The sequence below is a fragment of the Gastrolobium bilobum genome, unplaced genomic scaffold (genome assembly GCF_033153095.1).
Source record: "Gastrolobium bilobum isolate Gb01-03AN ecotype WA unplaced genomic scaffold, APGP_CSIRO_Gbil_v1 utg31428, whole genome shotgun sequence".
Lineage (NCBI taxonomy): Eukaryota > Viridiplantae > Streptophyta > Magnoliopsida > Fabales > Fabaceae > Gastrolobium > Gastrolobium bilobum.
In genome coordinates, this window is record NW_026895159.1 from 30,239 (window position 1) to 45,162 (window position 14,924).

At 35.6% G+C, this 14,924-nt stretch overlaps 1 protein-coding gene and 1 non-coding gene across 2 annotated transcripts; one reads left to right on the plus strand and one right to left on the minus strand.

Annotated features, from left to right (window-relative positions):
* The first annotated feature begins 7,870 nt into the window (after positions 1–7,870).
* LOC133296609 (small nucleolar RNA R71) lies at positions 7,871–7,976 on the plus strand. Its single transcript, XR_009749531.1, has one exon. It is a non-coding gene; the product is annotated as a small nucleolar RNA R71 (small nucleolar RNA).
* A 5,866-nt stretch (positions 7,977–13,842) lies between these two features.
* LOC133296586 (uncharacterized) lies at positions 13,843–14,688 on the minus strand. The gene has a single exon (XM_061495601.1). It carries the CDS (start codon positions 14,686–14,688, stop codon positions 13,843–13,845), a length of 846 nt encoding a protein of 281 aa, XP_061351585.1.
* Positions 14,689–14,924: the final 236 nt, after the last annotated feature.

The following is a 14,924-nucleotide window of genomic DNA, read 5'->3' on the forward strand; positions in this document are numbered from 1 at the left end:
ATGATGAGGTCCACCATCAATTACCTTGTAGCAGTCATCAACGATCTACTGAAGGATGCTGAGAAATGGCTCCCTGCAGCTGAAGTCATCAAACTAAGAGATCAGCTCAGAAGGAGGCCATTGACGCAAGAAGAAGTTGATGAAGCCAAGGAAGCTGAAGCTGCAAAGAGGAAACATCCCCAATGAAAATGAGAAAACCCTCCTAGTTATTGTAGTCTAGTTTACTTTCAGTAATGTTTATTTTAATATGTTTTTCTTTTCCTTTCCCTTGTAAATATTCTTTTTTGCAATGAAAAAGACTTTTTGATCAAACTGCTTGGTATATACATTTCAGTTATAATATTAAGACTGCCCAATTATTTTTGACTAACCAATATGCATGGAACACAAAGTCACTGATTAATCATACTTATTCTTTCTCTGAGTGCTTGAAATAGAAAAAGTGCAGGGAATTTAATCCTTAGATTTTTGAAGGAAGCTGATCTGTGTGAACTCAAGCTGGTAAGGAACGGAAAAAGGCCAAACACTCACTTATGAGAGCGTTCCTGAGGTGTAACCACAATGAAACTTCTCAACTTGCCTTGATGCTGTAAGTACTGCTGAAAAACAGATGGACTCCACTGCCAAGGATCGAACCATACACTCTCCTCCACTCCATAATACACCACCTGGTCAACCAAAAAGGGGGCAAGGAACAGACCCAACAATGAACAAAAAGAACAAAAGAAAGAAAAGAAAAAGAAAAAAAGGGAACAGCCATTCAAAATAATTTAGACAATACCAGCAAACCTTCCTTAAAAAAAGGGAAAAAGGTATAAGAAAAGGTGTTCCCTCAAATAGAAAAAGTCCAAGTTCAAAGGCACAAAAGTAAACATTTCTTGATCCCACAATGAAGACCACCATTCTTCCACACTTCCATACACTCATCCATCAAAAGATTCTTTGGAGGGGAGACAACTGTGCTTCATAGGAAAGCGGCAGAAAGGCAAGTTTTGAAGAATCATATCCAGGAATGGACAGAGCAAACACCAAACCCTGAGTGATAGTGAGACAAAAGATCAGCAACCTTCACTTACCTGAGAACGAAAATTCCTCCTACTTGTTAACTATGGAGAGTAACTCATTTTTTTTGAAAATTTCATGATTATTCACTGGCTCAAGTTTCTTTCTGTTAAGCTATTCTTTGAAATTGGGCAGCTCAATACAATATTTCTGAGTTGTTTGAGGACAACCAACAGTTTAGTTTTGGGGTGTTTGATGGGACGTAAATTCGTTCCCATCTAGGCCCATTTTGATGGCAAAATACCACACGTTCCCTCATCTGATGAGCAACTTCAACATGAAAATAACTTATTTTACACATTTGTGATAAAAACACAGTGGGGGAACGTATGGTAACGTATTCCTTTAAAATACATTAAAAAGGGAACGGACTGAGACGCATTTAATGCACCTGCTCCACTCATTTAATGCCTCTGTACACTTTGGAAGAAACGTGGTTATAAAGTCTTCTAAAAGCAGAGGCGGTGCACCACTCAAGCACCAGGAAACGTGAAGAGCAGAGAATCAAGAGTTCTCATTGGCCAAAGAAGAAAGCAAGGCATGGGGGGACTGCAGAAAACAGCTAATCATCAACAAATCTTGTCCCAAAACTGAATCTCGGGTCTATGGGATTTCAGTTCGGAATAATTCTGTTTAAAATATCAGCCATGAGCTGAACTATCTGTGGGACGGATAAACTGCAACATTCTTAAAGAATTTTTTTCGAAACTCTTGACTGAAGCTTTTTGTATTTCTTTAGCTAAGTAAGCTATATTCATTGTGTATCAATGGAAATTGAACACATACTGAGAAAGGAACTTCCATAAGGAAGGGATTTCATACAGCTTAGCCATTGGGGGCAGGTAGTGCCATGACAAAAACACTATTGGTCACCTTAGGAATAAGGGGCCGCTTCGTCCACTTTAAGGTTCTGTACTGAGTACCTGTTAGAGTCAAGGGAGCTGTAGAAATATGGAAACTTGTGAGCCATCTAGTCCATGAGCTGATGAATCAGAGTTGGCAGATAAGAAACTGGGACAAAGCCAAAAAGTGCTAGGTCTTGAGCAGAGAAAATAATTATTTAAGAGTGGAGCAGTGAAACCGTTCCTTCTGTTAAACTGTTTTAAAACCATCACCCTGTTGTCTCTTGATTATAGTTATTTCTGTTTAGTAGTTTTACTTTATTTAATCTTGTATCTATCAAACTCCAGTGCTTATTATCTCACCTTCTTCTAAACAGGAAGGACCACATACACAACGCAGCGAGTAATTGTTTGCCATCAGATTGAACCTACTGTTCCTGAGGAACGTTGTCAAGACAGTAGGGAACGTTTGACCAGACAATTCATATACTAACTTTTCTTCTCATTTTCATTCTTTACAAAAACAGTGTAAAACAATATTCAGAGTTCTATCCTCGTGGGAACGATAATTTGGGCATTAATACACCCAATATTACTTGATGCGTGCACTTGCGCACTTGGGTTGGAAGTGAGGGAACGAATCTATGTTCTATAAGAACAGAGGAACGTCCCCTATAAGAACTTATATTTTTCCACCATCAGCAAACCACCCAACAATAGGAATATTTTATTGTTTTTAAAATTGTTAGAAATTTGGGGCTGTTACAATGTTGATCTAACGGTTATATTTATTTTCACTTTTATATGTTTATGATTTACCATATTTAATATGAGGGAGAATAGCTTCTGCTGCGACTGCTAGGGGTGGCAATTTGGGTTGACCCGTGATGCTCACCGGCAAGTATACCGATCGCACAAGTAATTCAGTGATAAGAAAGTATCGTCTCCACAGGGATTTGAATCAAATATCAAATCATTGTCCGTTTAAGATGGAAAGAGTTCGAATAGGTGTAGCAAATATTGTTGATTTAAGTAAAAATAAGAACTAAAAGTAAAGACTTATTTTTGACTTTGTGTTTATGAGAAATAAAACAGAAATTGATTTTGTGAAAAATGAAAAAGCATTGCAGCTAAGGTACACGCACCATATGATCCCCACTTTAAACTTTGGATTGATTGACAACGTTCATTCAATTTAATAACTCAGACAAATTATCATCTAAAATAATTAGTTAAATCCCAATCCCTTGGCAATTTAACCCTTTAATTCAATTGGAATCCTAATCCCTTAGCAACCCCGCATGAAATTAAGCATTAATTATGATAAATCAAACGACTGCAACTCACACAAGTCTATCCTTAGAGTTGTTATCTTACCCCCTTTCAGAATTAAAAACCCCAATATTCCTATTGCGAGCCCTAATTCCCAAATTATTATCTCCTATTAGGTTGATCAAGTCTAACAGAAATAATATCAATATGCACAGGGTAAAAATAAAATATATTAAAATAAACGAGCGAAAATAATCAATCCAGCGTAAAAAGGGTTCACATAGGGTTTGTGACCCTAACTACAATAAAAAGAAACTAGCCAACCATGGTCATGGCTGACATAAAATTATATAAGATAAAGATAAGGAGTGTAATTACAAGAAGAAGACTAAGAACAATCCTCCGTTCCTCTCCTCCTTCTGCAATCCTTGTTTTTCTTTCCTTCTGCTGACTAAAAGTCTCATCTTTCTGTCAACAAAGGTCGTTTTTATATCCCCATCTCGTCTTTTCGAAACTGCCCTTAATGAACACAGAATTTTTTTCTCGCAAAACGGCGCAAGTTGGCGCCATTGTGGCGCCACTTTGCGTCAAGTTTCTGGATGCTTGCAAAACACGGACCTGAGTAACTCGGAAAACGGCGCGAGTTGGCGCCATTGTGGCGCCACTCTGCGCTAATTTTGTGAATTTTATAAAATACGTCTTCCAAACCTCGCAAACCGGCGCGGGTTGGCGTGGGTGTGGCGCCAACTTACGCCAAGTCTCTGTCCATTGTACTGTGCTTTCCAATCCGACGCTGGTTTGCGCCAATATGGCGCCGGTCTGCGCCAACTTGCTGGAATTTGTACTGAGGATCACCCGTGTGGAGTTGCATTAAGTAGCTTTTTACAATTTTGTAGTTTTCACTTCTTCTACCTATATAAACACAACAAAAAGGTGAGAAGTATCATTGACATGGAAAAGTCAATATAGTAAGCAGATATGTATATAAATTGCTCTTTTATGACTTAATCCTTATCAATTTCAGCTTAGAAAACTACATCTGCTAGAGGCACATCAAATCATTCCCTGATTTAAACGTTGCTGTCCCCAGCAATGTACAAGACTCAATCGAGGAAACATTCAATTAATCCAACATAACAATTCATAGACACTCTCAGACACAATATGCCATGCATGACTGACCCAATATCATAAATTTCCAACAATGTCATCAGCTTCTTAAGGATATAAGTCTACATTGATTACCCCTCATACAGATAAATAATGTCCACTCACACTCAGTGTTTAAGGGTATCATGATCACTCAATCAATCACAGCTATAACACTACCATAGGCTTGATCATATTCTCAAAAATTCGTAAAAATGAAGAATCAAACACATGCAATAATTGATCAAAAGGACTTCACAGGTTGTAACTTGGTCGGGTTAAAGGGTAGGAATATATGGATAGTAGCTCAAACAGAAAAACTGATATTATTTCTCTTTAACACATTCAACTCAATGGTTTTGCTCCACTAACATTCCCACAGAATTTTGGGAATTAATTCCTTTCAGCCACCTTTTATGCACATTCATTCTTTTCCTTTTTCTTGTTTTTTCCCTTTTTTTTTTGTTTTTTTAAGGGCACATATGAAATTTACATCCCCTAATTACTTGACCTTTGTGGAGCTTACCTCAATTTCTTTGTTTTATTTTCAACACATCAGTAATTCAATCTCAATCAAGGTAAGTCACATGGATATAGGCTAAGCTATCAATCAGGCAAGTTCAGGCTCAAGGGGCTGGCAATGGAAAAAAATTCATACAGGTGGATTGTTTCGGCCATAAGCTAACAAGAAAAAAATGCCTTTATCATATCAACCAATGCATGCATAACAGAGAAACAGATCAAGTTCTAGAGTGTTACAACAGTGAGGTCTCTCAACAAGAAAATTCAGTGTTTAAGCTCAAACCTCACAGCTATAGTATCAATATAGACTCAAGAAAATTGACCTCAGACATTATTAGAATTTCACAACATTAGTTCAGACAAACGAGCAATCATGTAATCCAATTATACCTATGCAATGTCATGCCAGAATGTCATACAATATACTTCCAAGAATTCAGTCAAGACACATTAACTAGATAAGCACATTTAAACTTGAGAATTGCTTGAAAAACAGATCAATATTTTTTTTTAAATTAAAGAGCAACACAAAATAACTAACTAAAATAACTAAGAAAAATTAAAAGAGTTTAGAATATCTCCCCTGAATAAGAACTGCAGTTCCAAAATGCTTTCCTAAAGCCTACCATTCCCAGATTTAAAGAATTGTTGTCCCCAGTAATAATCAAACCAAAGATGGATGATAAACCTGCACCATGGAACAAACTGTGGCATATAGGATAAACTATAATGCGCACAATAAAGCATCAAAATGTTTGGGAAATATACCAACTTAAAACAGCAAAGTACTAAAGAAAAATAAACTAATATACAATAAATCTCCGACTGCAAGGAGATTTAATCAATCCTCCATATCATCCCCCTCAGCAGCGTGGGATGACTCAGCAAATGAAGGATCTGGTGGTTCTGGATGCATCAGTGCATGAGACCACCATTCCCAGATTTGATTCCAACCGTGAATCCATGTGAAGAACTCTTTGAAGTATTGTTTTCTCTGAGAGACAGAGTCTCGGTGCCTCTTCTCACAGATTCTCCTTTTGGCAGCCTTCATCCTCCGGTAATCCACATGCATCTTCCAACTAGTATCAAAGAGTTTCACCACTTCCTTTCTCATTACCTTCTTCATTGTAGGATGATGCCTCCCTTGAGGTTTCCTCACATTTTTGTCATCATCCTTATTAAGAATTTTGTGGGTACGGGAAGAGATATCTTTATCTTTCAAAACAGAAATAGACCACCCTATGGCAGTCCCATGTTCCTTCAATACTTCAATCACCGCCTCCTTATTACCCAAGAAGGTATATTGCAGAGTTTCAGGAAGCTCCTTCAACTCTATTTTTGGGGCACCATCTTCTTTCCCCACTTGCTCTAAAATATCAAGTTTAAAACAATCGCCTTTGTTAGAAGATTGTTTCATAGAGTCAAAGACGTTGATGGTAATTGTCTCATCATTCATACTTAACTCAAGCTTTCCATTTTCAACATCAATCATGGCCCGAGCAGTGGCCAAGAAAGGTCTACCCAGAAAAAGAGGCATCTCAGTTCCCTCTTCCATGTCCAATACCACAAAATATGCTGGGAAAATGAACTTGTCCACTTTCACAAGGACATCTTCAATTATACCTCTGGGTTTCCTTAAAGATTTGTCAGCAAGTTGCAAGGAAACCATAGTAGGTTTGAGCTCAGATATCCCCAAAGATTTATACATAGACAAGGGCATCAAATTTATACTTGCCCCAAGATCACACAAAGCCTTTCCAACATTTGTGTTACCAATGGAAATATGAATATTAAAACTCCCTGGATCATGACGCTTAGGAGGAAACTTCTTCTGTATTATCGCACTACACTCCTCAGTGAGTGTTACCGTCTGACATTCCTGCAGCTTGTGTTTTCTTGATAACAAGTCCTTCATAAACTTGGCATAATTGGGCATATTAGGCAAAGCTTCAGCAAAAGGTATATTTACATGCAACTTCTTGAAGATATCAAGAAATCTTGCATATTGCTGCTTCTGAGCATCTTTCTTGAATCTTTCTGGATAAGGTGCCATGGCTCTCACATATTCAGGATTCAACTCAAATTTCTTCTTTTCAGCAACAATAGGTGTCTCTTCTTCTTCGCCTTTCTGAACAGGTTTCTCAACATCAGAAGGAATTACCACTTCTTTTTCTGGCTCCTTAACCTCCTTAATCTTCTCATCAGCTTCCACATTTGTGTTTGGCTTTTCTGGAGCAACTACCACTTTACCACTTCTAGTTGTGATAGCCATACAATCCTCCTTGGGATTAGTAACTGTATTGCTAGGGAAGGTACCTGGAGTTGTCTCAGCAAATTGTTTAGCCAGTTGGCCAATTTGATTCTCCAAATTTCTGATAGAAGCATTTGTGTTCTTCGTATTCGCTCTGGTTTCCTCCATAAAAGCACTAGAGTGTTGAGCCATTTGTCCAACTAACCTCTCCAAATCAGAAGGTTCCTTGGTTTGGATTGGTGGAGGATGCAGATAGTTATTTGATGTGAAATCAAGACCAGTGCCTTGAATCCTCCGTTGATAATTACTACCTCCAGCAGAAAAATTCTGACCTCGTTGAACATTTTGCTGCTGAGGTCTCTGATCATACCAAATGCCATTCACATGCACCTGTTGAGGAGGATCAGAAGCCAACAAAGAAGGACATTCATTAGACTCATGATTGTCCTTACAATATTCACATACCACCGCAACAGCTTTAGTCTGAACACTAGAAAGTTGCATCTTGTCAAGCCTTGAAGTCAAGTTTGCTATTTGCTGAGATAATAATTTGTTTTCAGCTAGCACCACATCATTACCTTCCAGCTGAAGGATACCTCTCTTAGGCTTGGATGACAAACCTTCATTCTCATTTGCAGCCATTCTTTCAATCAGCTCAAAAGTCTCATTTGCTCTCAAGGATTTAATACTGCCACCTGCTGCACCATTCAACACCATCCGCACTTCAGGCTTACAACCATAGAAGAAAATTCTCACTTGATTACCAGCTGTCAAGTTATAATGAGGGCACCTCCTCATTAAATCCATGAATCGGTTCCATGCTGCACACATAGTTTCACCCTTTGATTGAGTGAAATTGGTGATATCATTCACCATTTGATTGTACCTCTCCATTGAGAAGAACTCAGCAAAGAACTTTTGTGACAGATCATCCCATGTAGGAATGATTCTTGCAGGTTGCCTCTCCAACCAATTAAGAGCCTTTCCCTTAACAGCAAAAGGGAATAACCTCGACCGGATTGCATCAATAGACACCTGAGGGTGTTTGGTTGAGTCACTGATCATCAAGAATCTGTCAATAAACCTGTGAGGGTCTTCACTTTCCTCTCCTCCAAACTGAGCTCTCTCCACCAATTGAATATGGAAAGATTTGAGCTCCCAGTTGTTGTTGGCAACATTAGGCTGAACAATGCTCGAGTTGGGCCTGTTGAACGAGGGAGTCCGAATAGTATCCATGAATGGATTATCTGCATCATTGTTTCCTGTCATGGTTTGTGCTTCTTCAGACAGAATCTCTAACTCGTTGAATGCAAGCTTCTTCTGAGCAAGTTTTCTGTTTCTCTTTTCAGTCTTTGTAATCCACAAATCAAGTGGAAATTCTGGAATTTATCCTCGCATACAGCTCAGAAAAGAGATTAGTAGCACTGTTCAAATATCACACAAAAATCAAAAATAAATATAAAAATAAAATCCAATCTTAAAGATCAAAATTAATTGATATAAGAAACGTCAATCCCCGGCAACGGCGCCAAAAACTTGATGCTCACCGGCAAGTATACCGATCGCAAAAGTAATACAGTGATAAGAAAGTATCGTCTCCATAGGGATTGGAACCGAATATCAAATCATTGTCCGTTTAAGATGGAAAGAGTTCGAATAGGTGTAGCAAATATTGTTGATTTGAGTAAAAATAAGAACTAAAAGTAAAGACTTATTTTTGACTTTGTGTTTATAAGAAATAAAACAGAAATTGATTTTGTGAAATATGAAAAAGCATTGCAGCTAAGGTACACGCACCATATGATCCCCACTTTAAACTTTGGATTGATTGACAACGTTCATTCAATTTAATAACTCAGACAAATTATCATCTAAAATAATTAGTTAAATCCCAATCCCTTGGCAATTTAACCCTTTAATTCAATTGGAATCCTAATCCCTTAGCAACCCTGCATGAAATTAAGCATTAATTACGATAAATCAAACGACTGCAACTCACACAAGTCTATCCCTAGAGCATACATAAATTGTTATCTTACCCCCTTTCAGAATTAAAAACCCCAATATTCCTATTGCGAGCCCTAATTCCCAAATTATTATCTCCTATTAGGTTGATCAAGTCTAATAGAAATAATATCAATACGCACAGGGTAAAAATAAAATATATTAAAATAAACGAGCGAAAATAATCAATCCAGCGTAAAAAAAGGTTCACAAAGGGTTTGTGACCCTAACTACAATAAAAAGAAACTAGCCAACCATGGTCATGGCTGACATAAAATTATATAAGATAAAGATAAGGAGTGTAATTACAAGAAGAAGACTAAGAACAATCCTCCGTTCCTCTCCTCCTTCTGCAATCCTTGTTTTTCTTTCCTTCTGCCGACGAAAAGTCTCATCTTTCTGTCAACAAAGGTCGTTTTTATATCCCCATCTCGTCTTTTCGAAACTGCCCTTAATGAACACAGAATTTTTTTCTCGCAAAACGGCGCAAGTTGGCGCCATTGTGGCGCCACTTTGCGCCATGTTTTTGGATGCATGCAAAACACGGACCTGAGGAACTCAGAAAACGGCGCGAGTTGGCGCCATTATGGCGCCACTCTGCGCTAATTTTGTGACTTTTATAAAATACGTCTTCCAAACCTCGTAAGCCGGCGCGGGTTGGCGCCAACTTGCGCCAAGTCTCTGTCCATTGTACTATGCTTTCCAATCCGGCGCTGGTTTGCGCCAATATGGCGTCGGTCTGCGCCAACTTGCTGGAATTTGTACTGAGGATCACCCGTGTGGAGTTGCATCAAGTAGCTTTTTACAATTTTGTAGTTTTTACTTCTTCTACCTATATAAACACAACAAAAAGGTGAGAAGTATCATTGACATGGAAAAGTCAATATAGTAAGAAAATATGTATATAAATTGCTCCTTTATGACTTAATCCTTATCAATTTCAGCTTAGAAAACTACATCTGTCAGAGGCACATCAACCCGCCAAAAAATATGGGTTGGAAAAATGAACCCACCCCGTTTTATGGGGGGTTAGCGGGTCAACCCACCAACCCGCCAATTAAAAAAAATTATTTAAAATTCAAAAAGAAATTATATTTTATGAATTTTTCTAATATTATTTTATTTTATTTCACACTTCTCTATATTTTTTTAGTCTCAATCTTAAATGTATACTAATATTTGTCAATCGTTCTTTAGAAATTTATATATAGATAACATTTGTCATAAATAAAATTGTTATTCTTTATTTTTTCTAGGAAGTACTAAGATAAAAAAAAAATTGGATATCACAAATATTTAAGGACTAATGAAATACTACCTAATTGTAAAATAAAAAATAAAAAAATTATAACCTGGCGAGTCAACCCGCTCAGCGGCGGGTTGAACCCGTTTTGACCCACTTCTAGGCGGGACAGATTGAGGTGGGTTGGTGGGTTGAAAACCTCAACCCAACCCACCCCTTTTTGGCGGATTGACGGGTTGACCCGTCGGGCTCAACCCATATTGCCACCCCTAGCGACTGCAGAAAGCTATTCTCCTGCCTATGACACATTTTTTTTTTACAATTTTTATTTTACTTTTTGAAGTTAATATATGGTGGGACCATTAAAAAATTGTGTGAGCTGCAAAAAAAATTCTTCTCCCATGAAAGGAGAAGAACAAAGCCCTTAATATGAAAGCATTAAATATGGGGAATCATAACCATACAAAAGTGAAAATAAATATAAAATATTAAACATAGAAAAAAATAAGATTTTTAGAAAGTTAAATCAAAACTGTTGGATCCACATAATCGATCTAACGGTGAAACAAACTGGTAGTGACGTACAATATCCTTTCTCATATAAATATTCTTTTATATTTCATCTTGGTAACCAACGTCTTCAACATAAATGTTGCAACTTTTAAATTTCTCTGCCTTTCCTTCTTACTCAACTCTGCCTACCACTTAAGGTCAAAAAGTCAAAACATTGTACATTACTTGTTTATTTTATTTTTTTCTCCAAAAGAGCTATACTTATGACCGTATTTAATATATCCATCGATATTATTATTGGACCTGAATGATATTGAATAATGAACCATAAAATATTGCTATATTTTTTTTATATATTTGGAATTATTCTAAGGCTTAGCTTGAATCCCCTTATAATTATATCTTGTATATCAGGGATTACAAGAAGATTTTTGTTGACTTTAATTCCTCAATTATTGCTAGCATGATTCATAGGTGGGATAGGAGACTGGTATGAATGAAGACTAATTTCATCATTATATCTCTCATTGGTAGAAAGAAGTCACCAAAAAAAGTCATCATACAACAGATTCGAAGAGAGATATCCCTTTGCAGAATTATATTACCCAAAAAGGAATAGAAGCAAAGTTAAGAATGTAATTACAACCATTCACCAATATATATTTTTTGAATACATGGGAATCGAACTTGCAACACTACACACCCATTAAACACTACACACACACTACACCACTAGGCTAATCCTAGTGGATACCATTTACCAATATATATATATATATATAGGGGCAGGATATTCTTACACTGGTGTAAGAGTTAGAAGTCTTACACTCAATCTTGAACTTTGATCCACTTGTATCCAATAGCTCACATTACTAAAAATATAGAGCCCTTGTATATAAGTGGGATCAACGGACAAGATTGAGAGTGTAACTTACACTGGTGTAAAATAATCCTGACCATATATATATATATATATATATATATATATATATATATATATATATATAATTACAACTAGATGAATATATTGGGTTCGAATTAGAGTTGTCAAAATGGTTAGCCCATCCCATTAAGCCCTAGTGTGTATGAGTTGGGGCCAAATGAATCACAATAATAAAGGCCCGTATAAGACAAAAATCCTATTGGTTAGGGCCAACCCGCGTGCCATCCAAAATTATAATTACATAATTATTTTTATCATATTCAATACATTAAAAATTATTTTAACAAATAAAAATTTAACACTTTCTTAACATATTTTATACAAATTATAAATTTTTTATAATTTAATTTTTTTAATAAAATAATATTGTACACAAATATACAAGTGAAAATATAAACAAAATTTTAATATAAATGAAAATTTAGTTACTACATTTACAAAATTCATTATTAAAGGGTGTCATCAAGTAAAGATTTTCTCATCAGGAGTCATAATAGAATACAACAACTCTAGTGGAAAACTAAAAGTAATGATGGAAAAGTGATCTTAATATCAGTATTGAATAACTGCTCTTAGTATGCTATATATTTGAAAGTAAAACCATGGATTTTCTTCAACTACTACGTTACAAAAAACTTTTTATTTATTTTTATCCACAAAATTACTAAGGTACATTGTATACAATATGTTTGAATACAAATTTGGATATATAACATGATTAGATGTCAATAGAAAAATTCATTTTTATTGATATGTAGATAAAATTCTCTGTTAAAACATATCACCGGTGAAAAATTCATTTTTGTTAAAATATTATGGATGACATTTCACATGGTTCATAACACGTGACTCTTTATTTTTCATGACCTTTGATGTATTCTATGATCATCACACTAATAGTATGTCAAATTGTAGAATACATCCAAGGGGGAGTATTGTAAAATATTATGCATCTTTTACATGGATTATGGATGATCTTTCACATAATTCATAATATACTACTCTTTATTTTTTATGACCTGTGATGTATTATATAACTATCACACTAATGATGTGTTGAATTGTAGAATACATGCAATAGGGAGTGCTGTAAAATATTATAGATGACCTTTTTTTTTGGGGTACAATATGGATGACCTTTTACATGGTTCATAACATGTGACTCTTTGTTTTTCATGACCTTTGATGTATTCTACAACCATCACACTAATGGTGTGTTGAATTATAATTATTCCCGTAATTATATTTAGAGTCCTATATAAGGACATATCTTAGATGAAAAATTGGTACTTGGTGAACTTAGAATATAATAATAGTTCTTTACTTTCAAGAACTCATACTTGTTCTTATCTTATTCTTCTTTTGATTTTCTTTCTACATTTCGTTTTCCTTTCTTCCATATTTCACATCTGTGCAAGTCTTTTTTATGGGTTCGTTTTTCTGTGATGAATACAGATAAGTTATCTGCATTGAATCCAAAATGACATCGTTTTGGGACGAAAATCAAGATATTTGTGTAATTATTATTTATTTCAAGGTTATAATATTCTTTATCATTATAATTTTTTAATCTTTAAATCCAAAACTACGTCGTTTGGGAGTATATATATAACTTACTGCATTTACTGCAGAAATATTAAAGTTTTTTTATACTTGATAATACCAACAAATACTAGTTTAATAAGTTGGGAGTTACTTTTAATGACTCCTTTCATTACATATTTAAATATTCAATCCTTATTCAAAGTTTGGTATCCAATGAACATAATTCAATTAATAGATACGAATTAATGAATTTTCGAAATTTGAATAGAGAATAGTTAATCAAAAGTTAAATATTTAATATTTTAAAATTAAAGAAACACAAAACAAGAAGATTGATCATAGAAAATCATTAACAATTGGTTGGGATTCCACTCAAATAAACAAAGATGCAATTCATTAGAGAATTAGAGATAATCAAGCTAAGGATTATATGTAGTTGTTTACACTTTTTGGCATTCTAGCGTACGTATTTGGCTTTCTCTATATGATAAGTAATTCAGTCGCGACGCTCATACTTGCGAGCCCAAATATGTTTCCCATTGATATAAAGCTTTGCAACGCGTTTCCCATTTAGAATCTGATCCACTGTTTCTACCATTTGCAAAATCATTATTGCAAACAAGTGTTGGTCATTCTCGTCAACAGTTCCCATAGTTAAACTTAAGATGCAATCCCCATATATCCTTGTAAACAATACTCTCACCTCCTGTTCTGATACAGGAAAGCCCCTAGAAAATGTTAGAAACATAGATCTATCATCATCAGTTACATCATTATAGGGTTGCTTTCCATCCCATATCGTATTATCAGACAAATCCAGGTTCATTGTCTTTGGTGGTACATCAAAAGCACCAAACAATGGGTGCGGAAAACCAGGTACAACCAAAGGCATGTATGATGTGCTAGCTTGACTGATTTTTGAACTTTTCAAAACAATCTCCACAACATCATTGAAAACTCGAGCACAAATATTTTGTAGAACACTTTTGATACCTGCTATTGTGGTATACCTTTTCTTATTGAAGATTCGAAGAGAGATATCCTTTTGTGTTAGCTTTTGGGTTAAGGGTAAGCCTCCACCATTTGGGATGAGAGGATTATCTATCTCCAAGCACTTTAAGCAAACTACAGCTTCGTCAACCAAAGCATTGACAAGAGCATTAGGTAGACCCATGATTTTACGGACAACATTAGAGTTTCCAATGTTTTCAAGCCAAAGCCACAAGGCCATGACCAAAAGGGATTGGGTCAGGTCACGATGTAATTTGAATACTAAGAAACAGAAGACTTCACGGTCAATTTGGTGAAATAGATGAAGCTCATCGATGGTAATTGGAGCCATTTTACTAATGAATAGTAGTGAAAGGGAAAGAAAACAAATTGACAAGGGAGCATGGAATGATGACGCCAAAGTGATAAAAACCATTTTTATATAACTCACTAAAAGATGTATAATAAATGTGGTCAAATTGTCGAAGAGCGTATGGAGAACACAAAATATATCCTATGCTTAGCCTAAAATATGAGAATGAATGTAATAACGAAAAAAAATAAATTAAATCAAATGATGGTAGCTCA

What these genes read in the sequence shown, in the direction of transcription:
- LOC133296586 (XM_061495601.1), bottom strand. Translation starts at nt 14,688, where the DNA reads ATGGCTCCAATTACCATCGATGAGCTTCATCTATTTCACCAAATTGAC.